General features: G+C 39.2%; 2 protein-coding genes across 25 annotated transcripts in view; one reads left to right on the top strand and one right to left on the bottom strand.

The window, feature by feature from the left end:
* Positions 1 to 12,624, top strand: part of SULF2 (sulfatase 2) — a 145,734-nt gene extending 133,110 nt beyond the window's left edge. For 5 of the 6 annotated variants that reach the window (XM_021417155.1, XM_021417156.1, XM_021417154.1 and 2 more), the window contains 10 exons: positions 839 to 1,082; positions 1,955 to 2,051; positions 3,763 to 3,857; positions 5,830 to 5,889; positions 6,273 to 6,442; positions 6,957 to 7,099; positions 7,313 to 7,436; positions 8,772 to 8,802; positions 9,095 to 9,151; positions 9,905 to 12,624. In XM_021417155.1, the coding sequence (XP_021272830.1) occupies positions 839 to 1,082; positions 1,955 to 2,051; positions 3,763 to 3,857; positions 5,830 to 5,889; positions 6,273 to 6,442; positions 6,957 to 7,099; positions 7,313 to 7,436; positions 8,772 to 8,802; positions 9,095 to 9,151; positions 9,905 to 9,935 (1,052 nt within the window). In that variant the 3' untranslated portion in view covers positions 9,936 to 12,624. The remainder of the gene's footprint in view (positions 1 to 838; positions 1,083 to 1,954; positions 2,052 to 3,762; positions 3,858 to 5,829; positions 5,890 to 6,272; positions 6,443 to 6,956; positions 7,100 to 7,312; positions 7,437 to 8,771; positions 8,803 to 9,094; positions 9,152 to 9,904) is intronic. The other variant, XM_021417159.1, reaches the window with a different exon arrangement.
* NCOA3 (nuclear receptor coactivator 3) overlaps positions 12,855 to 27,383 on the bottom strand; it is an 89,395-nt gene continuing 74,866 nt past the window's right edge. For 15 of the 19 annotated variants that reach the window (XM_021417113.1, XM_021417114.1, XM_021417112.1 and 12 more), the window contains 13 exons: positions 26,661 to 27,046; positions 25,568 to 26,448; positions 23,911 to 24,046; positions 22,629 to 22,820; positions 21,838 to 22,077; positions 20,963 to 21,089; positions 20,296 to 20,467; positions 19,226 to 19,522; positions 18,207 to 18,311; positions 17,527 to 17,749; positions 17,150 to 17,324; positions 16,440 to 16,581; positions 12,855 to 15,493 (listed from right to left, as the gene is read on the bottom strand). In XM_021417113.1, coding sequence (XP_021272788.1) covers positions 15,482 to 15,493; positions 16,440 to 16,581; positions 17,150 to 17,324; positions 17,527 to 17,749; positions 18,207 to 18,311; positions 19,226 to 19,522; positions 20,296 to 20,467; positions 20,963 to 21,089; positions 21,838 to 22,077; positions 22,629 to 22,820; positions 23,911 to 24,046; positions 25,568 to 26,448; positions 26,661 to 27,046 — 3,088 coding nt within the window. In that variant the 3' untranslated portion in view covers positions 12,855 to 15,481. The remainder of the gene's footprint in view (positions 15,494 to 16,439; positions 16,582 to 17,149; positions 17,325 to 17,526; positions 17,750 to 18,206; positions 18,312 to 19,225; positions 19,523 to 20,295; positions 20,468 to 20,962; positions 21,090 to 21,837; positions 22,078 to 22,628; positions 22,821 to 23,910; positions 24,047 to 25,567; positions 26,449 to 26,660; positions 27,047 to 27,383) is intronic. The other 4 variants (XM_021417129.1, XM_021417130.1, XM_021417128.1 and 1 more) reach the window with 4 other exon arrangements.

Below are 27,383 nucleotides of genomic sequence, written 5' to 3'. Positions count from 1 at the left end.
TATGGAATTTAGATGTGGATTGGGCTCCATAAATACGATATATTCATGCCATTGCAGACCAAACAAAATAGTAACTCTGGGGAATTGGGGCCAGGACAGAATGCTTTGGAAAGCAGTAAATGGCAAAAAGATCAATGGGAATCTCATGCTGTGCAATGTCAATTCCTAGCAAATGTTTCATTTTGCCTTTGGCTGCAAATACAGAAGCAAAGTCAGAGGGAGTGCATAGCACTGCAGTGTGGTGTTTAGCATGGAAATTTGCTGTCTGGTCTGTACATGAGGAAAATAATCGCAAACGAAAGAATTAGATGTTGATAAAGGTAAAGATTCAGATATGAATCCCTCCAATTAAAGCCAAGCATCTTATCTTGAAGAAAGGAGAAAAGGCTCAGGCTGAACGCAGGGAATGCTTCCTGCTGAAACATGGGACAACAGTGCGGGAAGTGCTGCAGGAATTCTGGCACGGGGGCAGCTCACGGTCGTCAGCAGAAAGGGGACCTAAGACCTGGCTCTGTCATCGTCACTTAAGGTCATGCTGCCATCTAGTGACTCCTGCGGGAAGAGCAGAGTTTCTTCGAACGAGCTCTCGAAGCGATGGTGAACGGGTACACGTTCTTTCTCCTCTGCCATCCTTGTGCGTTCAGTCTGCCCCTCTCATGCTTGAAGTTACATCACCGTGCAAAAGGTGATGACGTGCACCCCAGAGGAAAGCTGCAGCAAACAGCACTTGTCATCAGGTTAATTCCAGCGTCACAATATGGGCTGATTCTTTCCAAGAATGACAAGACCATGTGCTATTTCTTCCCTTCTTAATCCTTTTCCTTCTTTCTCCATGCAGAATACAAAGCAAGCTATGCCCGGAATCGCTCTACCCGCTCTGTGTCTGTTGAGCTGAATGGAGCCGTTTTTAACTTGGGTTTAGAGGACGGATACCAACCTGTCCTGCCAAGAAACATCAGCAAGCGACACAAGACGCAGAGAGCTGTTCCCCGCGAGGAGGAAGACAAAGACATGGCTGAATACAGTGGGACTGGAGGCATTGCAGAGTATGCAGCCCCAAATCTAATAAAGGTGACACACAGGTGAGTGCATATGCTATAGTTCTATATGCTTTTGCTCCTTGAGTGGCTGCTTTAAATAAGTGGATATACTAACTTTTGATAAGCATGCTGTGCCCCTTTGGGTACCTGGTCGTAATTTCATATCATTGGTTGCTTTGTATTTCAAACACAAAATCAGTCCTAAGGGTAGCAGCAGCTTCTCAGAGCTTCATGTACTCAGTGCTAGCAAAGGAAAGTCGGTGTTACTGATGAAGTTGGGTGGACGAGGAGTCTTGGGAAATGGAACACTGGAGAGAGCCAATGGAATTGTCTGGGTTTTAAAGACACTCTAATAGCTAACGGTCTGTTCCTCAGTTTGCATATCTAGGGGCTGATGATGTATTTTCAGCTGTACTTACTTAGTTAAATCACTGTTTCTGCTTGTGAATTAGAAGAAAATCCATCAGTAACTACTGATGATGTGAATTAAATTCTGTGATAACCAGCTCGCATAAATATGTGTGAGCAAGTTAGCTGCTGTGGTTTCCATTTGACTTCAGTTTACAGAGTTTTAGAGACTCCTTGAAATAAGGAAAGAGCTGGGCTGACATCAGCAGAGTCCTCAGCGTTCAGTACTTCCTAGTTAGTAGGGATGAGTTATGTAGACAGCCTAATGAATAAACAAGAATTCTGTGCAGCATAATTTACATCTAGAAATGAAGCAGTCAACAGGTTCTACTAAACAGGAATATTTTTGATTATTCTTTTTTGCCTTCTAAAAATTTTCCATAGCAACTCCAACCCAAACTTCTTTCCTGGCTTGTAAGATACTCTCCTATTCTCTTAAATGAACATTGTTTTGAATTCTGCGTGTCATTTCCAATCTGATTTCTCGTTTGTTTCTCCATGGCCAGGTGCTACATCCTAGAGAATGACACCGTTCAGTGTGACACTGATCTGTACAGGTCACTGCAAGCTTGGAAGGACCACAAACTTCACATTGACCACGAGGTCAGTGACGCTGTCAGCCACGTGTTTGCAGTGTGCGGTGTTAGCCTGGTGCTCTGCGGGCAGATAGGATCGTGCTGACTGTGTGTGTGTCTGTCTGCCTCTGGGTCTTTGTCCCTCCCTGGAACCTTTTGAACTTACTGGCTGATTTCAGAATAGAGATGTCACGGATAATTAAGTTATTATAAGTTTGTGAAAACAAGATACTAAGGGGAAGAGAGAACTACAGCTGAAAGGACAGCTGAGAAATGGCATAAAAGCTTCTTGAGATAAATGAGACTTTTAAGTGTACTGATCCTTGGAAAAAGTGAATCTGATTCTTTCTCACATCTGATTAACCCTGCTCCCCGGTGTACCTCTCAAAAAGAGGCCTTCAACTGCCTAACACAAACCCAAGGAAAAGCAAGCTTCTCTAGTGCCAGTGTTCCTAGCTACTGATTCTGCTTGGTTATTTTTAACCCTTGCACTTTAGAATTGGTTCTCCACAGACTTACAGACGTGAACAACCTGGAGAGACTTTGTCCTGTGAAATTTGCTTGTAACTTCATCTGACATTTTTGTCACTACTAGTGAAGAATGTAAGTCAAACCCTTTAGATATGTTATATTTGAAGGAAGAGGTCTTTCTAAGGACCAGATAAGGATGGAACAAATGCCAAAGCAGGCCTGCTGTAATCTCTTACCAAATCACATAAATTCTCAGCAGTCAGTGGTAGTCAGTTGTTGGACCCTTCCTGTGGCACATATTGACACATACTAAGGGAAATAAGTACTGAAAATCTTACTAGCTCTGCTAGAATTAGAAAAAGGCCATCTCAGTATCACCATGCTCTTCCAATGCTTTTTTTTGTTTGTTTCTTCAGAAAGTGTAAGCTGAGGTCCCAAACGTAGGCTAGAGTGCCAAAGAAAATGAGAGATTGCTTCTGTCCGGTTCTGTTTCTGATCTAGGATCACAGGGCTGCATTCTTTGTCTTGACCTCTCTCTCATCTGTCTGTGCTTCAGCAGTCGGTTATGTACCCCCATCAGATTTATGGTCACTGATGGCTGATGGTAGTTTTGCAGTGACTTCATTGTTCACTCTGGAGGACTTCTTCTTTCTGTCATATAAAGAATTGAAGCAGAGGCCTGTAACACCTGTAACAGGCTGTGCTGTGTGTGAGCTGGGCGGAACAAAAGCAGGAGTTTCATTTACTGAAGAAACAGGTGGTTAAAAATAAACCACGTGAGTGGCACAATTAAATTAACTGCTGGTGCACGTGGCCACCCATTGCCAGAGCCATGTAAAATGATGGAGACTTGATACTTTTCCAGAATCTCTGAAGAGGGGACTTCAGAGCTCTCCCCATCCCTGCTCAGGTTTGTAGCAGGTTGAACTTTTAAGGGCTTCACGTGTCTCTGGGTATCCTGTCTCCTTTGCAAATGTGCTGAAGACCCTAAGAGGAAAAATGACAGTGGAGCATCCTCTCCTGAGACTGTCCAGAACTCCCCTTCTCTCTCCAGTGCCGCGTTTTGCTTTCACCTTCTGTCATCAAAGCAGGCAAACTGTACTCAAAAAAAAAAGATTCCTCCTGGCTGCAGTTTCCTTTCGGAAAGGTAGATAATCTGAAAATGGGAGGTGGTGAGAAGGAAGCATGTGGTGGCAGTGAGTTTGAGAGGGACAGAGCAAAATTAAATCACACTGTATTTTTTTAAACCTATATGTTTAATTCCCTAGATTGAAACTTTGCAAAACAAAATCAAAAACCTGAGGGAAGTGAGAGGGCATCTGAAGAAGAAGAGACCCGAGGAGTGTGACTGTAACAAGATAAGGTATTTACTGTGCGCTTCGGAGTAGTTATCTGTAGCGTGCAACTGTAGCTGATCTGTGTCTTCACAGGAGGGATTAGAATCTGTTCTGCTGAGTGGTTGCCTCCTGTACTGCTGTCTAATGCTTTCTGCAGCCGTCCAGCTGTCCCTGAAGTACCAGGCTCACTTTCTGCCAAGCAGGAGCTCAGTGGCCACTGTGCCAAGCAGTGATGATAACAACAGACCATGTGAAGTGCTTTTAAGCCAGTTAGGTGTGCTCTTGTACTGAAGCTGCTCTGTTAGATACTAGAGATTGATATCTTAAGCTCTGCAGCCCATTTTCTGAAAACTTGCTTTCCACTGGGATTTTCAGTGTGGTGGAATGATACACAAATCACCTCTCTTAATAAGGATGGAGTATAACGTAAATGGAATAATACAGTGGGCAGATAACAGACTTTCCATTCTTCAGAGCCAATCTCATAGTAATAGTTACTGCAGTATTAAGCAGCTATTCCTTGCAGGAGAAGCAAAAATTTAACAGCTGGCACAGAGAAACTGCAATCTTGTAACCACCACTTAGTGCAGCAGATTTTTTTTTTTCCTTAGTGCATTTGACTTTGGGATTTTAGATGCATCAGACAGTATTGGGATAGTGACCATGCGTTAAGGTCTCTGCGCAGCTGGTTTCTCATCTTTCACTAAGCTGTGTCTGTAAGAAGGTGTGTGATGTACTCTAGTTTCCTTTTCTGACATGAGGTCCTGTGGCCTACACTGATTCTGCACCATAGCTTCAGCAACAGATTAGTAAAGCAAACACCCATTTCTCAGGTGATGCCAAGCCACACACCCAAACTATGCCATAAAGGGCTTAAAACCAGTGTAATTCTGAATCACAAATTCCCCAAATCTTGTATTGGCTGATTGATAATACACTGCTTTAAAAACTGAAGTTAACAACCAAGTTTATTTAAGTAAAGATGAAGTCATTTGCATGGTGAATGCTCTCTAGTGGATGTAAGAAGCATTTTTCAGGCCCAATATAAGAAGCACTTACATTTATGCATAGCATTATTCAGATGAATAATCACACTGAAATCAATGAAGTTAATAACCTGAGTTGTGTTTGCAGAATTGCACTGAACATAACATGGAGTAGTAGCTGATGATATACCCAGTATCTGTGCAGGAGAAAAAAATGACTGAGTTGAAGATAGACAGAGCTTCAATAATCTTATTGTGTTGATCTGCTGCTATATAGATTGTATTTACGAAAGCTTCCATTAGCCTTCATAACTGAAAAGACTTTGCAGATGAGAAAGAAAGGAGAAAAAACTTCTGACTTCTGCAAAATCTTGTTATTGTACCTAAGGACAGAGCCAAAATAGTAGAGCCACCCACCAATAATGTGTGTGTGTGTGTGTCTGCATCTGACCCTGCATATCTCAGAGTATGTCAGACACTGCTGCTGCTGGGACAGTCCCATCTGGTTTCAGTTTTCCTAGAACTTACAGTTTTTTTCCTCTCTGCTGCTACACACCTTGACAGAGGACAATTGACGCGTTACTTCATTTAGGAGGACGCAGCAGGAAGTTTGGTATGAGCTTGTTGTCATCTTACCCTCTGAACAAACTAATGAATGAAATCTCCTAACCGAATTATAAATCTTCTGATTTTATCTTCCTCATGTGGGGAAACAAGAACTAATGACAGTTAAAATTAAAACTACAGCTGGAATCATCTGTGGGCACGTACTGCAATTCAGTAGTAAGCCACCAGGTGCCACTATGCACAAATGATGGAAGGAAAAGAGGCACAGAAAAAGCAGGATCCAGTCCAGCAAGGCTGCCTTGTATTCACCACATACATACTCCAGTTAATAAATTGAAGGGAGAAGTGCCACCAGATAAAATCTGCTTTGACTTAAAGTGGAAGTGGAGTATGAAGAGGATCAGTTCTTTCTGCTGTTTATCAACAATGCTTTTTTATTTTGCAGTTACCATTCAAAACACAAAAGCAAACTGAGGCACAAAGGATCTCATCTTCACCCTTTCAAGTAAGTGAAGGTTTTCTGCTTTGAAACAGAGAAAATGCAAGATAGTAACATTTGGTCTATGCACACAGTGATATTTCATTTGTCCTATGCTAAAAAGAATACAGGTATCTGGGGAAGGAAATAAGCGCATGGAAGGATGTTTCTAAATGCACGTCAAAGACTTCATGCAAACCCATTAAGCCCCTCTGGCTGCGTGTTTTCCCAGTATGGTGGAATTGCAAGGAGTAATTTCCAGAGCCATTTGGAAGAGAAGCCATTCGTTTAAAAAACAGCGGTTCTTTTTTTTTCCTCAAAGCAGCTCGTTTTATTAGCTGCTTCATTTTTTTTTTAGGTGTGTTCAAGTATAACAGAGTCAGCATGACCCTAATGTTTCATGTGTGCAGGAAAGCCCTCCAGGAGAAGGACAGGCTGTGGCTGCTTCGAGAGCAAAGACGAAAGAAGAAACTGCGCAAACTGCTGAAGAGAATAAAAAACAACGACACGTGCAGCATGCCTGGCCTGACCTGCTTCACCCACGACAACCAGCACTGGCAAACCGCGCCCCTGTGGACATGTAAGGATTCATCTGCGTGCAATGTACTGACTAGGATGAGTTAGGATTCTGGAAGTTACTCGTAGCGTCAGCAAAGCAGCTGAAGGCACACAGTTTTCCTCCTACTAAATAATCTGTTTCAGTGTTGGCATTTTCCTCACAGTAGGCAAGGGAAAAAAAAAAAAAAAACAGCAACAAAAAAAACCATTAGCTGCAGTTGAAAACCTACAGCTATTGCATAAACTACACAGAACATACACAGTACGGAGCATTGTCATCTCAGCAGCTGGAATGGCTCCAGCCAGTGAGGACAGGGAAAACAGCTAGCCAGACATTGCTCAAATTAGCTGTATTCTGAAAGCTAGATATGCATAGAACAAGAAGCTGATGCTGGAAGGCATTCTCTGCTTTAGAATTCAAGAATGACAGAGTAACTGCCTGTGAATAAAGCAATACCATAAAGAAAAAGGTACTATAATAAGCAGTGCCTAAAACCGGCAACGTGTAGCTTATTTCTTCCTGTTTTCATTTGCAGTGGGTCCTTTCTGTGCTTGTACCAGTGCCAACAACAACACCTACTGGTGTTTGAGGACAATCAACGAGACCCACAACTTCCTGTTCTGTGAATTTGCTACTGGATTTTTGGAGTATTTTGATCTCAATACTGATCCCTATCAGGTACCTCATCGTAGTGTGGCTCTGGAAATGTATGTGTTCTTTGCTGATGAGGTATTGAAGTAGCACAGTGTTGGTGCAAGATGCACACGCATTGATTCATGTCATACGATTTAGCTTCTTTCCTGTTGGAAACAAATGACGTATTCCATATATGAAAGCTACTGAACTACACAGCAGTACCTGTTCTCTAACAAGAACCCCCATGTATTGCAGCTAATTAACGCAGTGAATACTCTGGATAGAGACGTGCTCAATCAACTCCATGTCCAGCTCATGGAACTAAGAAGCTGCAAAGGGTACAAACAATGCAATCCAAGAACGAGGAACATAGATCTGGGTAAGTGCTTCTCCTATTATACTCAGAAATCACCACGAGTAAATGAGTCTCTTGCTTTACTGATATGAAGTTTTCATCAAAAAGATTTTAGAATGTATTTATACTTGTAATGTTTTGTTGAGCATGACTGCATGCATGTGTTTTTGTGTTGTTTGTTCAATTTCTGTTATGTAACAGGTCCAGAAACTCATACTAGTATAGTGTACTTGAATACTTAACTGTGCAGCTGCTAAAATGCAGGGAGAGGAGGAAAGAACAAAACGAGTGAAAGAATACCTAATAGCTGCTTCCAAGTTTGCAGGCTCATGGGATAACTGAAGTTGGAAGGGACTTCTGGAGCTCACCTAGTCCAACCTTGTGTTCACTGCAGGGTCAGCTCTGAGGTCAGACTGTGTTAAACCACAGCTTTATGCGTTTGGATCTTGAAAACCTCCAAGGACAGACTGCACAATCTCTGGGCAACCAGTCTGGCAGCAGAGTTTCAGCATTCCATCTGAAGACATAATTTTTATAAATATTTATTTTAGAGACAATACAGTTCAGGTAGCCTTATTAATAAGCTGGCTTAGAAATATCTTTAACCTCAGAATGGAGAAGAGTACCTAGGCTGATCAGTTTTCCCCTGTGTTAGTGCAGGACTGTTGTAAAATAACAGCAGACCGAGGAAGGGATGCACTGAGGAATGCATTATGCTACCAAAAGATGTGCCCTTCTAACTATGCTTTTATATTCCACAAAGAAATGAGTCTTTGTTCTTTTTCTAGTTTATTTCATCATTTCTTATCCCTTAAATTTTTCCTGAGTCTACACAAGAAATCATCTGGCTTTATACACTACTGATTTTTTGTTGTTGTTTTTTAAGTTTAATCATGGTAGCAAGACAAAAAGTGCAGTTAACTGCATTTCTGTTTCTAAAACTGCATGTCTTGTCTACCCCTTAGTACAATTAAGATCACTTAATTGCATTTCTTAAAAAAAAAAAAATTGCAGCCATTAGAGCTTAAACACTGTCACTCCAAAAAAACGCTGTTATCTGCCTAAGAAATCCAACGTGTTATTTCAGCTCTTATTTAGTGCATGTACCAACTGGAGCTGTGTGTTTGAAACCAACAGGTCCTGGCATTTAAATAACCACTGCAGGACATGTACAGAAAAGTATCAAAGTTACCTATCTCAGTTTACAACCTATTTTGCTTAGAATAAGGGATTAAATATGAAAATAGGAGTCCTAATGAATATGTTAATATTCTTAGGTCCTTCTTTAAATTGTGCCTTACCCTCTATCTTAGCTGTTGCAGGCTATGGTTAATAACATGTTAATTTTTCCTCATCTAGGACTTAAAGATGGAAGCTACGAGCAGTACAGGTACGGATTTTAAAATATGTATAGTTAAATGATCGTTCTTACATCCTACCTTCACACTGAAGAGTTAGGAATGCGGGACTGAAAACCACCTAAAATGGCATTTGCAAAGTTTTTCTATCCGAGTTAGCCTGAAACACTGGAGCTACTTCTGTTTCAATGTTACAGCATGTTCTAATATTTGTAGTCAAAATTCATGCTCAACTCTTCTCCTTCCTCACCTTTCTGACCGTAGTGCTGCTGGTTTTCTTGGTGATGGTTTAACTTTTTTCTCCTTTTACGGCTTGAACATTAGGCAGTTTCAGCGTCGAAAGTGGCCAGATGTGAAGAGACCATCATCTTCTAAGTCACTGTGAGTTGGGAGCAGTTCATGAAAAGCATGAGCTTTTACTTACCTTTCTTTCCTTTCTGCCTGCAGTACCTCTTTAACATCATCATCTATGCTCAGGGAATGCTAAGTGGCAAGCCCTCCAAATTATACAATAAGTATTCTGCTGACAAAACCTGTTTTAGTGTATGTATGTTTTGCGGGAATCTAGGAACATTAAGGTTAAGGCAATTTCAGACTTTAGCACAGGTGGACTCTCAATTGAAGAAACTAGTTAATGTTAACTAGCTACAAGAATTAGAGATCACTATGTTGGTTTTGTTTAACCTTGAACATGTGGCAGCCTCCCAGCGTTCTACCACGCTATCCAGAAATAAGAGGACGGATAAAGTGTCACGACTGAGTAGAGAGTGTCATGTACTTTCTTGCTATTTATCCAACCACAACCCCTCTCAGATGTTGTGAGCAAAGAAAGCAAATTAGAACAGAAAGCAGTCCTATTTCTACGAAAAAATCTGGAAATTTGGGGTTATTCTGACATTATATTAAAATCCAAGATTGTTTGTTGCTTATTTTGCTGCCCTTTGAAGCTTGAATACTTTAATCCAGTATGGTACTATGAGTTCTCAACTTGCCAGACCTCAAAGGAAAGATATAAATTTAAAGTCAAAAGAAATGTTTAAAGGTTTTTGCCCTGCATAGAACCATTGAAAGCATATTCCAAGTACTTCTTCACTAAACCATTATACACTAAATCATGTTTGTTTTATTTTAAAGAGGACAACTGTGGGAAGGATGGGAGGGCTAGCTGCCTCAACTGCTGGACCTCAGCGAGGATGGGAACTGGCCAGAACTTGAATTCATGTACAGACTAAGCAAAAACGTGTATGATTTCAGAAGAATTTTCATATTAGCCTGGAGGACTGGATGAACTTTGAGGCCAAAATAGATAGTGTTTGCACTGGTGAGTGAATTAAATAGATGAAGTGAAATTACGGGAACCTGCTGTCAGGAATACAGGTCTCTTTCAAGTCCACTGTTGTACCTGCTTTTTGCTTTGGATTATACCTCACCTGCTGCACAAGGCTTTTTACTTCAAGAAAACACCACTAACTCTGTTCTAGGAATTGACAGAAGAGGAAATACAGCTGCATCCCAAAGAGGATTGCCATCCCAGTGGGCAAAGTGTCCTCAAAGACAGTGGAAGTAAACTATTTTTCAGTGCAACTGCACCTTTGGATGTAAGGAGACAAATTTCAAAGCTAAGTATATCACGGACATTTCTGCTTCCAACTGGCGTAAAGTTAACAGAAAAAACACTTCTGAGAGATTCAGGAATTCAAGCGAGCAGCACTGAATATCCTCAGTACTGTGATGTCTCTCCAATTTCCTCCTCTGAGGATACGTTTTAGTTCCACGTCTACTTGCCCATCCTATTGACACCTCTAGGAAAATTAGAGAAAACCTTGACTAACAGGATGTCATATTTTTGGAGGGGTTATGTAAATATTCATCAGCGTACTGTTTAAAAATAAATTCCTTCAGGTTGTGAAGAATTTTGTTAATAAAAAGTGTGGAATGCCCACGTACCATTTCTCAAAATGTTACTTAATGTTGCATAGCACATTTCAGAATTCATCAGTTTTTAGAAGTACAAAAAATTTCAGTAAATGTACATCCTACATTTTAATGAAATCAAATTTGTATCAAGTTTTTCTGTGGGTAGAGTGTTACATTGTGTATTCAAGAGCAAACTGATTCATTTGAGAAAGGAACACTGGCTTAGTAGTGCAAATTTTACTTTTTTAAAAAAGGCTTCCCTGAGAAGTTCAAAATCATGACCAATGACTCATCATCTAGGTAGGGCTCAGTGTCTACAGCAGACGTTCTCAGTGAGAGTTACTGTTTAAAAGCTTATAAGAGGAAAGAAAACCATTGTTTTACTAAGGAAGCACAGTGTACAGAGTCTCTATTTGAGTACCTTTGTAATGATGTTATTAAATACACTGCAGTACAGGCACTAGGAGTGCTACCTTTATCATTTTTTTCCACGTTCATCTGCTAACTGCCCTAGAGGAGCACGCACCAGGAAGCTCATGTGATGCACTCAACCAGCTGTGGCCTTGACTCTTAACAAAGAGAGGTAATGTTTCTGCAAAACACAAGCTTGCACTTCTGGAAACAGTGTAAAGATACATCACGGGAATGACTTTTGATACTCTTTTTGCACAGTAAGCAACTCAAGAATTATTATTTCACAGGGGACACAGATCTCTGGCACCACACCCCTATTCTTGACAATATGCTCGAATTTAGAAAACTCTCAGCACGGGGCTATAAGGTAAAACTTGTATGTGCTATACAGTAAAAATAGATTTGAGCTTGTATATGCACCACACATGAATGAGTCGAATACTTTTTCCAAAATGTTCCTGCAGGGGACAATTGTCTGTCTTACTCTAGGCATAATTCTGTCTCTAAAATGCTACAGATTTTATGGATTATAAGGAAAAAAAAATCTGGTGCCTGGATCAATACAAGCAAGGAAAAAATAATGACTTTAAATTTAACAACAGAAAAACGTTTTTACTACTTTCAAGGGGAAAGCATTAGCTGGCTCCCCTTACCTGTCTGCGTGCTTACAGAATAAGTTAGATGAAAAACGTTTCCCCTTACCTTTCTTTGTGTTCAGCCTATAATCTGACAAGAAGATGAGATAGAATCCACACAGCCAGTATTACTGCTCCGGTTACACATCAGTCAGAAGCTTGCAAAGTCACCATGTCCCTTTCTGCACACACAAAGATTGAGCAGTGGAACGTCTGTGTCAGAAGAACCTGTTATTTTCTGAAAGGCAGCTTGGTGAAAGGCTGGGGAAAGAAAGCTGCCACTCCTCTCAGCTCTGCTGGGTGCTACTTAAGTTGAAAAAGACAAATTCCAATTTGGTTTGATGCAGCTTTGCTAAACTGGCCTCACAGGCAGAGGGGCCTTCAGAGTCATTACTCCCTTAGCTTTTACAGGTGGCTGGAAAAAAATACACGTATATTCACTAGCCCATAGCTTTCCCCAGTAACAGCTGCAGCAAGTTCTTAATAGTAGCGGATTTCCTATGACCTTACCAGGATACAACTGTCAGCCTCAAAGTATTACAATGCTAATACGCTTTGCCACCGAGTTCTGATTTTAAATAGAAACCTTTATTTACATTATTATTAACATCCAAACACAAAAATCAGAAGAGCAGTAATACCTTACAACCAACTCCGTTATAACTCAGTCCCCAAGGTTTTCTGTTTTGCAACATAGATACAGATATTTCAAGCAATACTTAACGTAAATTAAACTTAAATGAAATTCTCAATACTGTATGCCTTCTCCTGAGAATTTTTTAAAATATTGCTCTCAAAATAACATGGTTTTATACTTGCTGTATCATTCAATCACCTGGCAGTCTGCACATAAATTCAGAAATAAAATGGGTGCTAATTGGTACAACATTCAATTAGTTCTGTCTTATAACTGAAAAGCGGTCCTGATTTCCTAAATGCAGAAGCAGAATTTTAGACCAAGATTGGAAAAAGGTACTACATATGAATTTTATAAACACAGGTTCTGCAATCAAAAGAACAGCAAAGACAAGCAGCAAAACTATGCTCAGTGTGCAGCAGTGATCAGAGGTGGCTGTACTAGCTGTCTGCCCTCCTACAGGTGAGAAATGTTACACAGTTTGTTTGTTTGTTTTAACAAAACCAAATCAGAAAAATCTGCTGCTGCAGAACCAAATCAGAACTGGTGGAGACAGAAATTTCAAGGTAAGTTTTGTTTACTGCAGCTGGTAAGCTTTTAGAACTAATGTAGTATTTAGGATCAGCGTTGCCAAGAAAGATGTTATCAATTCATTATAAAAAATGCACCCTCCCCCCAATCAAGTTTAAACTAAAACTCTTTGGATTCAGCAAAAAAGTAGGTACTGTACCAGAAAGCTCCAGCGCTCTACAAACAGATGAGAAAGCAATGATCCTTTATATCACTGGTTAAGTACCAGCTATACACAGACGTATAAACAGAACTGCTCATTAAAAAAAACAACAGGGCACAATGTATAAATTAGTATACAGACTAAGAGCTCACCTAATGAAAGCAACCAGGGTTTGTAGTTTCCATCAATATAATGAATAACTACAAAATATAAGGACTGTTCTACTCTCACTTGGTACAAAAAGCAAATGCCCGTTGCCTTCTGACTGCAGTAGGCAGCACTTACTTACTCAACAAACAGATACATCCTAGGAAATCAGATGATAAAAGTTCCTCAGCCTTTTAAAACTTTTGCATTAAAAAAACCCACACATGAATTGGACTGAAGGTTTCAAATAAATATTACCACCTAATTATATATTGAGTTCTAATTGCAAAGATAGGGTTGCATAAAAGTAGCTGGAATCTACATTCCCTTTGGAACACAACTGGCTGTATGCTAAGGAGGAACCTTTTTCTAGGTAAGTTATGTCTATTAAAATGGAAGATCACAGCATATTCTCAAAAATAAAACCACTCACGCTTACAGTACCAAGAAGCAATCAAGAACACTTATTTTTTCTTTACTCACTTGGGAGAAGTCAATTTTCCATTACACAGTGAACAGCAGTGCAAAAGCACCACACATCTTAAACATTTCTGGGTTGTCCCTTATGGAAGTTTATGGGTTTGACTCACTGTAACTGCCTGAGACTGGAAAAACTGCAACAGGATCTTCATTTCAAGGAACCAAAACAGGAGGAAAAAAAAAAACAACCATCAGCAAATAATACGAATAAATTTGTAACCAAACTTAAATACTGATATCAGAGAAACCTGCTTCGAAAATACATTCATCACTATTAGAACAATCCAATGAGGTGCAGACATTTGGTTGAAGTGTGGCTTAATATCCTTAAAGATTTCTGGATGTCACATAACAACAAACATTTTGCAACAGACAGACTTCCTTTGAAGAACATGTAGAGTTCATTAAAATTGACCAAAAAAGACACACTGCAGATCCATCAGCTGAAAAGGCAAGATACTAGAGAAAGACACGAGCGACGTCTCAGAACGCAGAGCCTTCCTGTCCAACTGCCCTACGTAAAAACAACGTAACAAAGTGCTCACAGGTGGAGAAAGCATTGAACAACCGGTCTGTTATAAAAAGCTACATGTTAAAGATGTAAAAATAAATGGAAGTGTTGAAGACCAAAGAAGAGAAAGGTGTGGGCCAAGGTCACCCAGCTTCGAAGTCATTAATTAAAAAAAAGTATTCTATTTGGACCTCAACTACGCTGAGTTTACAGAAATCAATTTAGTTAAATATTTAGCTTCACAAACTCTGCAAAAATGAGTTAGTGACCTACAAAAGTCATATATATAATACATTATCTTAAGGAACATATTTACAAAATTTATTCACAAAAAGAAAGACTGTAAAATTCTGATTCAGACTGCAGTGCCTTGCCTTGAGTTTTCTGAAGTTATTTTCAAAACGATGAAAGATTATTGCTCTGATTTCCACACACAGAAAACACACTATGCAGTCTTTTCAAATAATTCTTAAGAGATTGTGTTTGAGAAGGAACATGAGTACACCCTACCTTCATATTAAGTCCTCATTAAAGATATTGCATTAATCCATTATATAGTCATCTATAAAGTGCACTCAGCTGCACATCATTATGTAAATATTAGTCACAATTGCATTTAAATAATTTAAATTTATCATCCTCTCTTTTTACCCCTTGGCATCAACTGACAGGATTTTGGAATACTATGTGCCAATTCATTTTGCACTGAAAACTTTGCCTGGGAAATCCTGACTCTTAGGGGGTAGGGGATTAAAAGCAGCATTTATATTAAGGAGTTCATATAAAAGAGTCAAGGCTAGGAACTACATTCTCTGTCAGATATTCTTACTAGAGAAATCAGAAAATTCTTATCGCCGTGATCTCTCCAGGCACTTTCATCTGCCTGTAGATAAAGGGCTTTGGATAGCTAAAGTAAATAGACAAGGTATTCCAGGGCTCTACCCATCATACTTACTAAAATGCCATTGCCAAACTCACATTTCTAGAGGCAGAGCGCCAAAAATATTTATGACCTTTTTTGTACACCACAATATACAGTAATACAGACCGCTTCTACTAAAAAAGTTTGTTTGCTTTCATTTTTTCCTCAGTGAAATAACTTAGGACATCACGGTGATTAGCAGGATAAATCACTTCCATAAGGCCAGGACTCGCTGCCATGAAGAAAGCGTAACGTTATCATACTAGTGCATCGCTCATCCAGCGCATTCTCGGTTGGAGACCACAGGTGGAGGTGTCAGCAGTATTTCTGTTAAGAAAGGAAGAGAGCAGCGTCAGAGAACATCACAAATACCTTTGCTGGAAAAACTGGTTAACATGTTGCTTTTCGAAAAGGAAAGTACTGATAGTCAGTTTCTAAGCAGAACAGCATTTTAGTCTTCCATTTTGAAGATAAATGTGCAGAAAAGAAGCGCTGTCCCAGAACTCCCTACACACATTCTTTGGTTATCTTCACTGTATGACACGGCTTTGGAAAATGTGACAATTTCTCATCCTTCTCCCCTCTTTACAAGGGTAAGTCCTCCAGCACCTTACTTGACTTGCAGAAGTCCTCAGGTTCCTTTGGCTGTTTCCTCAGGTACCTCAGACAAAATTTCACGAGGTTCTGGTGACTTAGCTTATCTCAGTATTATATTGCCCATTCCTTGGCATTTTGTGGAAAGATTACAGCAAAAGTATATTTTGTACTTCAGCCTTCTTTGCAGTGCCTGTTATTGGCTCACTTTCTGCTTAAATAAGCAGCCTAAATTTTCTGCAGTGTCTTGCTATGCATACATAAGGTATTCTAAGGTAGTGTAAGGGTAAGCATCATCACTAGCTCCTTCTAGAAAACACTGCACTACCAGCGTTCTTAGTCCAACTCCTCTGACTCAAGTTACCTTTCACAACCCCTGTGTCCTGCTTTCTGGGGTTGCTCCAGGCTCCCTTTGTTGCAGTCCTTTGTGCAGTTTAAACTTTGATCCTATATACAGTCCTTCAAAGTTAACAACTAACGACTACTGCTTGGGTTTATCATGGATTTGATTACAATATCACCAAAAATAAGGTATTTCTTGGGACACACAAGTTGCAAGTCCACAAACAAAGGCAAACAGGGAAACAGAGGACTGAATTGCACCACACAAATGGCTTGAAGCAAATCATACTCAGCTGGAAAAGAGTCAGTAGATCATCACTCCTTATGTACAGCTTACCTGGTCTGGACCCATAGGCATCCCTGACATAGGCATAGTACTAATATTCATCTGTCCAATGTGGCCACTGCTGCCGTTCATGTGCATCATACTGTACGTTGCAGGATTACCTTGATGGCTGAACTGCTGCTGTGGGAAAGAACTGAAGCACAAAATGACAAAATTACATTTCAAGAAGTTTACTCACTGCTATATTGCACTCCCTGCACCAGTTGCCAACACGCGAAAGAACTGTTACCAACACAAGCCTAAAACTAGAGCTGTATTTACTTGTTTCTGCACACTGTCTGTCTAACATAGAAATAAAAGTTTCCCTCCAAAAAGAAATTCTGAATTTTTAAATACATGCAGAAGTATATGTACACATCTCCTGTTCTTTTTTTTTCATTTGGAGGCTTCAGTTAAGGCTGTATTGTACACTCTAATACTACTCTGAGCCACCACATTTCCCCCCAAGTTATTTTTTCAATATATAATGAATGAATGTAGTTACCAGCTACTGCAGAGATCCAGTGTGAACAAATGGAGCTAGCTAAGTTTAATCTGTTGATTTCGTAAACCAGAGCAGGATCAAGGACGATACAGATGTTAGAAATATCGTCGTATTTCCCTCTTCTATACCCTCTTCCCAAAACAGTTTAACAGTGTTTCTCCATTTGGGCAAAATGAAAGACAGTTTTTGAGCAACAGGTTATAGCTGTACACTTCACCTGCTCCTGGCCATGCTCCCCGACGGCCAGCCCTTCATCTCAGGAGACTGGTACATTGGTGCTGGCTGAGGATGCTGCATCATAGGATTCTGGGAAGGTCCAATTCTTGATGCCATCATTGGATTGGGAGGGCTTGATACTCTACTAAACGCAGGATCAGGTTGTTGGCTTATTCCTTATAAGACAAAGAACAATTCTCTTCAGTTACCATCACCTAGCACTTTCAGTTTCTCTTCTTATGGAAAGGGAAAAAAATCTATTTTGTAGCAGTATTTTCGATTTTTTCAGAATGATCAGAATTTAGCCCATTTGGATTAATAATAAAAAGGGAAGAGAACACCAGACAGGAATAAAAAAATCCGTATTAGTATCTGTACCGTAATTAGGTGGATAGGAGAACTGCTGTGGAGGAACTTGAGCCATTGGAGGGCCGGTCAGACCACTATCCATGCTTCCTGAGGCAGTCACATTCGGTGGTGGACTGAAGGCCTGAGGTTGTTGCTGCTGCATCATCATTGCCATCCTCTGTTGTCTAAAATGATGACTTATTAGCTCCCTGTTACGCTGAGCCACCATTTGAGCATTAAGAAAACCTTGCTGCTAACCCCCAAAGAAAAGAAAAATCATATTAGACATTTTTTTGCAAAACAAATTGTCAGTCAATCAATCTGCTTGCACTCTAAGACACAGTATAACCGTTACCAAAACAGAAAGTTAAGAAAATCGACAGCTAGTACAAAAATTAACAAAACATAAGGCAAAGGTACTCATTAAGTTGTTACTAGTACTGAACAGATGATGCAGTAGTCAACCATTTCCTACATGGAAAAGACTTCAGCGCACTGCACTGATAGCATGGCCCAATGAACAAACCCCTCAAGTCTCACAAATAAGAGAAGTAGGAAATTCATCTTTTTTCATTACAGATCGGAAGGGAAAAAAAAAAAAGAATGCTGTCATACCATGAAAAAAAGACCCACACTCTAAGCAGGCCTGTGAAAGGTGTGTCTATATAAACATGACTGTTTCAGAAATGGTTAGTGTAATACTTACTTACCTGTGATCCCACCTGTGGCTGCATTACTGGTCTCATCACTGAGGTATTACTACTGCCTGGATTTTCCATTTTCATTTCAAGCGCTTGACGGGTTTGATTCATAAACTTAGAAAAAGATATTTTAGCAGCGTTAGTTTGAAAATACCAGTACCTGAACAAAACACTGGCAACCTCTTTACCCATCTCTTGATTAAAGAACAATGGCTAATTTTTCCTTGTTTGATACACGTAAAGTACCAAGCTATTTATTATTGAGCTCAAACAGACACATAAAAAGAAAAACCATTCCAACAGTACAGCACTTATGAGCTTTATTTTTCTCTTCAAATTAGCACTTTTTAAGAATAAATATATAGCACACCATCTCTTTGTTCCCAATCATGCTTTGGGCAGAAGGTTATACCAGCAGTTCTGCCTAAAATACTGTTTCTGTCTCCTTCCATCTCCATCACAGCAGCCCAAATCCATGCAGCTTGAATTAGCGTAATGGAACAGTCAAGACAGAACACACTATTTCCCAAGGATTTAACCTTGCCATTCCATGTCACACAGTACTCTCTCAGTTTTCTGAGTTTTATTTGTAAATTTTCCATTATAGAAATCTTCATCACATCCAAGTGCATTTCCCAGTGGCCACAGCACTTCTTCCCATTCAGCAGTATTTTCCGTAATAAAATCATTCAGGGAGTTTCAGAAGAAAGACTGAATTTTAGCATGGATAATGAAATCATCCAGATCTGTGTACTACAGGATTACTGTTTTCATTAGCAAAAACTTCCTGTGCTGCCAAAACCAATTCAATCTATAATGAGGTGGATGAAAGATAAATACTTGTCCTAATAAAGGTTCTTTCACATCTACGGCTATTGGGCAGCCAATGTGAAAAGCACCGTTAAAATAAAAGTTCCACTCTTATAATCATCTGCTGTAATGCCAAATTCCATATTCTTGAAGCAATACAGTTCAGTGAGCACCTCATTCTGAAACAAGACAAAAAAGTAAAAGCAGGAGAAGATTACCTGCTGCCCCTGAAGCCTCTGCTGGAGCTGCATGCGGAGCTGCTTTGGTGTGCTGGTCCGAGGTCTCATTGCATTTGCTCTAGGATGCATATTTTGAAGTGGAAAATTGTTTTGTTGGCTCATCTGATTCATCACAGAATTAAAGGATGGCTGTTGTCCCTGAATGTTATTAAAGCCTCCTGGCAAGGCTGCGCCCTGCCCTTGGTAGGGCTGACCATACAACGAAGACTTCTGGTCAATCATCACTGCGGATTCCTGACCTTGAAATGAATCTTGTTTGGGTTCCAAAGTTTGCCCCTTTAAGAGATATAGAACATATACTGCTATTGAAAACACTGTCCAAGTATGAATTGCTAAAGAAACAACATAACTAATGCATCATACGAAGACCAGTAGTTTCTGGAGTAGGAAACAGCACGAGCAGATTACTACCAAATTTGTCTCCGTACAAGTGAAATAGCACAAGTGACTATTAATAATTTACTTGAAAATCAGTTCTGCTGATCACTGCTTGCATAAGCAGATTAGTATCATTATCAAAGCCCTTCTGCTCTTTTAAACTGCAGTTTGTACAAATGATAGCATGATTTTGTGTTTTCCAGTAAATTCCCAAGTACTGAACAGAATTTCCTATACATCAGCCATCCAAATTCAAGCTGGGATTGAAAGAGATGGAAATATCCTATTTGTGAACTGCCAGTAAAACAGTTCAGTCCCAGCTCAGTTGACTACAGTTATATTAAGGAAACCTAACTCATTCTCTGCTTATAGAATGATAACGATTTATACTCCTTGAACAAAAAAAAAAACTATATACCAAGGCAAATGATAATTAACATAGATAAGAAGATAACATTTTGTTTACTTATTTAACTCAAAAGAAGTTTAACCAATACTTAAATTTTCCAATGAAAATCATTACTCAGAAGGAATGTTTCCAAAGATTCAGAAAAATGGACACAAGAAAGTGAAGGCACACATGTAAACGAGGAGGCTCTCTTCACTTTTTTTTCCAAGTACCAAAATAACACAGGCTTCTGGAAAAGAGAAAAGCAACCAGAATCTCTTACTTGGTTTACAAGATCAGGAATTCCTAGTGCTCTGTCAATTTCTTCCAGGCTTGTGACATCTGTATTACTCAGCAATGTGTGCAGCTGATCCAAAAGAGCCCTTTCATCATTCTGGCCTTCCACACTTGGAGCTGCACTTAAGAGGTCATCCAAAGAGTTTCTCACTAATTGTCTACAAATATTTTTAAAAAATACAACCATTATGGACTGCAAAGTCATGTGATTAGTTATCATACAGCATATCATTTACTTGACAATAAGAAAGTACTACAATCACCTAGAAGACTGAAGAACTTAAACGTCCAAATCTAGGTCCTGAAATACCCAAGCAACTGTCATCTAGCCTTGAATAGGCATAAATTTTGTTTTCTCCTCACATCTAAATATTAGCTTCTGCATGTGCCAGAAAGACATAATTTAGGATTTTCCCACCTCTTTTCTCTGTGCCTCTCAACTCAAGGATTGACTGATTTTGTTAGGAATGCCTTTTGTGGAGCTGGGTTAAACAATAGCTATCCATATGGTGACAGAACAGCAGCAGAACTGGATAGAGAGTTTCTTTAACCCCTCTGGACATGCTGCATTGATTTTTTCCAGGTCTTAAACGCTCCTGACCAACAGTGAACAGCTGTATTCAAACTTTTTAAAAAACTTTCCTTAATTCTACCTGTTTTGTAAACCCCGTGATGCTTGCTCCATGGACAGCATGTTGTCAGGCCATGACCCTGGCTGGCTGGCTGGTCCTGGCTGTCCGTAAGGATTCCCCCCCATGCCAATGTTGATCTCATTTGACCCTGTAAGGTAAAACAGTTGTTGTTAAAGCAAAAGGTGCCATCTTGCTCTCCAGCGTTCACACTAAGCATTGTGGATGATCACACAAACAGTGAAGCAGCTTCCAGAGCCTTCCAATAGCATATTCCAAAGTGCATACATACGTAAATTCACACTTCAGATGACTTCAGAAACATGACAGATCACAGATTTAGATATCAATACTTAAATGAGTACCTGAATTTGCAAAGTAGTTTCATATGAAATTTGGACAACCCGTGTGAAATGAGTTTTGAAAATCTCAAGAAAAAGCTTTAAAAAAAAAATAACACCCTGATCACTAACACTTATGTTAAAGATTATTAAACAAATTAGGTAGTGCAATGAATAAATTTAATCAGAATACTAATATCTTCACCTAAAATCATAAAAGGCATCTGGTTCTGGGACTTTATGAGAGAAGTGCTGCACTAAAGTAATAAAAATAATAGAGAAATTATCCAAAAAAGATCTGAAAACTCAGCTTGAATAATCTCTATATGAAATAGAACGCCAGAAAATAACAGCAATATCATCCAGAAGTCATAAAATGCCCCAGTCAGGGGAGAATAGTAGTCCGAACCTCAGAAAGTACAGTCTTTAGATGAGAAGCTACAATTGTACCAAAAGATGCTTCTCATCTAAAAATCTGAAAAGATTTTGATGCTGAACGCTTGCTAAAGAAACTAATGAGACAGTGCTAAGTATCACAAGAAAAAGTCAAGAACCTACTCATATGCATCATTTGCTGTTGTAGCATTGGTCTTGTCCCAGGGATGCTATTAGAACGGACGGGCAGCCCAGGCACAGAGCCACCCGCTGCGGGTCTGGGAAGGGATGCACTGAACTCAGCTCCTTGTCTCAACATGGAAGTAGAACTTGTAGGTTCCAATCTGTTAACCTTTGAGTTTGGCAAACCCCAGTCTCCTGACTGATGCTGATTCATAGATACACTTCTGTTGGGAGCACTTGCTATAAAAAAAAAAGCAAAAAAAAAAATATTTTTTTTTTTCATCTAGTATGTACTATGTGTTTTTGTTTTATAATTAACTGGATTTTATTGGGGTTTGTTTGTTTGTTTTTCCATCAAGGACACCTGTCAATGACAAAGCAATTCACCTAACATCTACAAAAGCAATTAAAGCTTACCATGCCATGTTGAAAATCATCAAACAGCTATATTCATCTAAATATATTTTGAAATGTTAATGACTGACTGCCATTGTGACTTGTTCTTGCTTTTACCTATCAAAAACACATTAAATTCAAAACTCATAGTAGCCAAAAATCATTTAATTAGTAAGTAAAAGTGAAGTACTGGTAATAGTACAGAGATAATAAACTGCGGTGTTAGTGTAATTTTAACTAGACATCATAATGGAGAAGTATTTATATGCTGGTTATGAAATTAATATTCTTTGACTTCAATGTTTCTTCTCTTCTGTTCATACTATAATCTTGTAACATTCTTAACTTTAAAGGTTTTTCTTCTGCAATGAGAATTATTTGTATAGTCAACAAACCTAGATTTGCTCCAAAGTTTTCCTGGTTTTCAGTCATTCTTGGACTTCCACCCATCAAGTTTTGCTTTTGTAACAAGGAGAACGCATTGACATTCCTCACTGGAGCACCTGAGCCCACGGGGCTGTCTAAAGACATGGCTCTGTTGAAAGGTGGGCGGGCACTCTGCACAGACTGGGGACTCCTCATACCTGCTAAAGAATTCAAAGAAGATTGCAATTATATATTTTAAACAGAAAGAACTATTAGCAACTTCCATAAATTGTACCTATTTATAGGCAATGTATTTTTGACCTTAAACAAGCCAAAAATAGCTATTCTGCTTATATTCTCACTGCCCACATCACATTTTGAACGCATACTTAAGAGATCTTACAGGCAAAGCCAAATCCAACTCCCTTTGGCCCTGGACATAAAAAAAAAAGTTCATTTTACTTTATATTCTGTAACGAGCCATGTTTCTAACGTTTTGAAACACACTAGTATTACAGATGCATTAACATACATGAGTGGACTTGTCCAGCCTTTGGATAACTCTGACACGGAGACAGAAACAAGGCAGACAGCTCCCTGTTTGAATCAGGTGGAATCCAGAAGCAGTGTGGTTTTGAGCACTTCATATTATGTGGACTAATTTAGTGAGATCAGTGTGCTCCACAGCCAACAGTGTCAGTGGCCCCAGATGTACTTTACTTAAGTTCACATTTTTCACTATCTGTGATCCACCTCCCTCAGCTACCTCAGCAAACAATGACTCCATATAATCAAGAGATGACCAACGTTATAAAAGGAAGCGACAACTGTAGTGATACTAGTCTATTAGCAAGGTTCATCTTCTCTATTTCTCAGCTTTCCATTACAATAGGTCATTCCTTTCAATGTCACAGAGGAGTACTGATTAGGATTTGCAGGTCACAAGATGTTTTCACATAGAGTAAATGAGAAATCAAAGGCTTGCCACCAGTCCCATGTTATTTCCCTACTCATCTGCTAGGAACACAAACTCAATTTCAATTTACAACTGACAAAACACTTTTCCTCATGTCTTGCCTCTGAGAAATCTGTTAGACAATCCCTGAAAAAAAAAACCATAACACGAGGAACTGAAGTTATCTACAACATACACAGTGAATAAAGCGCTGCTATTTTGCATTACGTTTGTCCATGAAGACACAGCAGATCCAAATGTATTCTCTAAGGATCTGAAGATGCATTACACTTACATCAGGGTAAGAAGAAAACCCCAATTTTAAAACCAAAGTGATTTTAAATGAAATTCCTTACTTAGTGGAGCATTTCCTTGAAACAATGCTTGCTTCGTTCCAAAGTTATTTCCACTTGTAGACATAGCATTATTGTAAAACTCTGAACTTGTCAGATCCCCTAAAATTGCATCCAAATTATCCAAGTCTCCACTCATCTGAAACAGAAGTAGTAAAATAGCAAAGGTTATTTATTACCATGCAGATATCCTCCAGCTTTTATTTAGTTCCTCGCTCATCTCAAGTGACAGCACAGAGATTGTGTTTTAGTTCACTGACAGTACCTTAGGATCTCTCCCAATTTCCAAAGAACTTCTAATATCAATTAGCTAATTTTTTACATTTTTTTTCATTTAATTTTGACAATGAGGAGAAATTGGAAGGACACAAATAAAAACATTTTTGAATATAAAAATTGCAGCCGTAACAACTTGCAAACATAAAAAAAGAATGACAGCAAACAACACCAAAAAAATATGTCTCATTCAGTGACAAATAGTACAGTTTCCAGAAACAAATACCCAATTTGACCATTCCTAAACACAACACCACGTGAAAAGTACCCGCGTATTTTTCCAGGAAAGCGGAGCCCTCCTCTTTTTCAAATATTTGTCTACAAATCAGATGCGGTTTTAACAGAAAAAGAACTGCATACACAATAGATACAGATTTTCATAACACAAGCTCCTCTGAGCTTGTTTGTAAGCTAGATCTCAGAGGAAGTACTGAAATTATGCACTGGGTACTACTTCACAGTTGCAACTTTTCTGTAAGAAATACCTGGAAGCGTTACAGGGCGTTTCATTTACAGTCAGCCCACAGCAAATATAAAAATTGTATAGAAATTTTTTATTTACAGAGTTCTTGCTGGCTGGAGAAGTCTGACTTCCAAGATACCAGCGTGTTTTCAGTACGCTCTGCCATACCGACTGGTATTATTTACTTTAAAGCAGTTCCAAATGTGACTTAAGAATTAAATACAAAAGAAATATTATCCATACTTCATAAATTTAAGAACAGATGTCTCCACCAAGTGTACCACTGCTTTCACTGGGTTGTTCTATAGTGCTTTATCATGCATGACCTTTCTTGGAATTTCAACACTTGAAATATTAAAATAAATACATAGATATATTTGAATTTCTACGTATTTGTGACATTTTCTCTCATTTAAGGGAAAAAAAAGTACTAGAACAAATGAACTGAAACCAATCTATTTTAAGCATTACACACTTTTGCGTATTGCTTGTATTTTCAAACTGAAATTAAGTAATGTCTGCTGGTTCTGCCTTTTGCTATTGCATCGCCAGCTAATTATGGAGGCAGCTAACAGCTCCATTTCCTAATAAGCCATAAAGATAAGCATGTGCAACAAGAAGCTGCAGATGCTAAACATTTGACTTTACGTAAGTATTTGCAAATGTATACTACCTCAATCATACCGTAACTTAAAGTTTACATTACTCCAGGACAACAATACAGCACGTTTGGCTATATATATATCCCATAGTTCTATTTGTGCTTTCTCAGTTACAATAAAACCTGAACGTGTAGTTTCCCACTGTTTGCAAACACTTTTCTTGGAAATGTTTACACATGCATACATTGTCCCTTTTACAGTTCACCGCAATGAGAAATTACCAGCTTGTTCGTTACCATCACGTTACATTATACAGTACCTCCTCTGTTGGCTCTGTTTTTATTTTCATCTCCTTTTCTTGACTGGAAGTAGGAACGGTAGAACTACTGCATTGTCCCATTTTATTATCCACATTTTCCACTTTTGGCTTTAACTCTTTGGAAAGTGGATCCTTAACATCATCTTTATCTAATAGGTATCTTAGTAAAGCATTGTTTTCTTTCTTCTTTGGGCTCAGTTGTTCCTGTTTGACTGTACCTTCTCCACACGGGACTGTATTACTAGTGTCATGATACGTGTCTTTACCAGTAGCTTCAGCTGTTATTTTGGCAACCTCTGCAGGGGAATTACCATTTTGCAACAATTTATGTAAAATCCTATGCTTCTCTTGCAGGAGTGACCCATGCACGTTTGAGGAGGAAGACACCCCTCCAGATGTCGATGAGGAAACTCCTGAAGGACTGGTAGCATTGGTAGAAGATTCTTTACAGTTAGAGTCTAAAGGTGAGTTTGATGCTGTAGAATGTCCTCTTTCATCTGAAGAGCACGTGAGTAGCTGAAGAAGCTTTTTATGCCCTTTGCTTTCAGATTGTCCTCTCTGACTTTCAGATGCATCCAAACTTCCCTCTTTACTATCTTTTTCACTAAGGACATCCCTGCTGTTTGATTGGCAGACGGAACTTTCCACCTGATTTTGATCACAATACAAGCCCGAAGGGCTTTTGGAGTCCTGGGTACTTGCTTTATTTTGCTGACCTATGCTCACATTTGGAGAATTATCCAATTTTGGACCTGGTGAAGAAAGTGTTGATAAAAGGGAAGTTCCAACCCCCTCACTAATGGCTTGAAGAGCACTAAGAGAACTGCTAGAGAAAGTGCTGTTGCTGGTGTTGCCGGCAGATCCCATTGGAGAGTGCATACCTGCATCACAAGACAGAGATCAAACTGATTAGATGACAGCACTTGTATCTACCTTTACTTCAGGACTATGTATGACTGCCACACTGGGTTAAGTACTTGAAAATAAATTTTTACTACAAAATTAGGTATACTACATTTAAGTAATGCGCACAGGGTCATAGAACTGTTTAATAATAAAGCGTTAAAAATTACTTACAGTAAAAATAAAGTACCTGTAACTGGAGAAAACTGGTGTGAATTCATTTTTGGACTCCCTCGATTCCTAGTAGATATCATCAGATTCTGTTGGTTGGAAGTTAAACCAGGACTACCATGTGGTGGGCTACTGATATTTAACCCATAACTGTTGCTCTGATAAGCAGAGGACTGCATTCCTGGTCCAGAGCTCACTGGTCCCATAGTACCAGGGCCTCCATATCGAGAGCTGCTCAGCTGACTCACTGCACTGGGATCTCCCATGCCATAGTTCCTGTTCTGCACTGGCATGCCTTGACCAGGTGACATGTTCATAAGACCAACAGAATTTGTATTTCCAGCCACAGTTGTTCTGCTGTTTTGCCCAACTGCATTAGGATTTGGTCGATATCCATTTTGCTCTCTGTAAATTCAAAAACATCCCCAGACACCCCAAGAAAGTGAAGTCAAATCTTATTCAGAATCAAGTGCTTCAAAGACAGAACAACATGGTATTTTTTTTTTCTATAAGACCAATGAGAATTCAAGCCACTCAACAAAAGCAGAATTAAACCATATCACTCACTCATTCATTAACACCTTCAGGTGAATTGAGTTACAAGTGCACACAGTATCACTGTATTCTGTTTTTTTTTTTTATCAGCCATTAGTTAGATTTCTCAGTTAAAACATCTTTTTTTACTCCCTTTCTGAATCAACGCATGGCACTGTTCTTCTGTGCACACTAATGATACCCTGAA

Source organism: Numida meleagris, chromosome 19, assembly GCF_002078875.1.
Source record: "Numida meleagris isolate 19003 breed g44 Domestic line chromosome 19, NumMel1.0, whole genome shotgun sequence".
In the NCBI taxonomy this organism is placed as follows: Eukaryota; Metazoa; Chordata; class Aves; order Galliformes; family Numididae; genus Numida; species Numida meleagris.
Note: the sequence above shows the minus strand (reverse complement) of the source record. Positions and strands in the feature narration are given on the sequence as shown.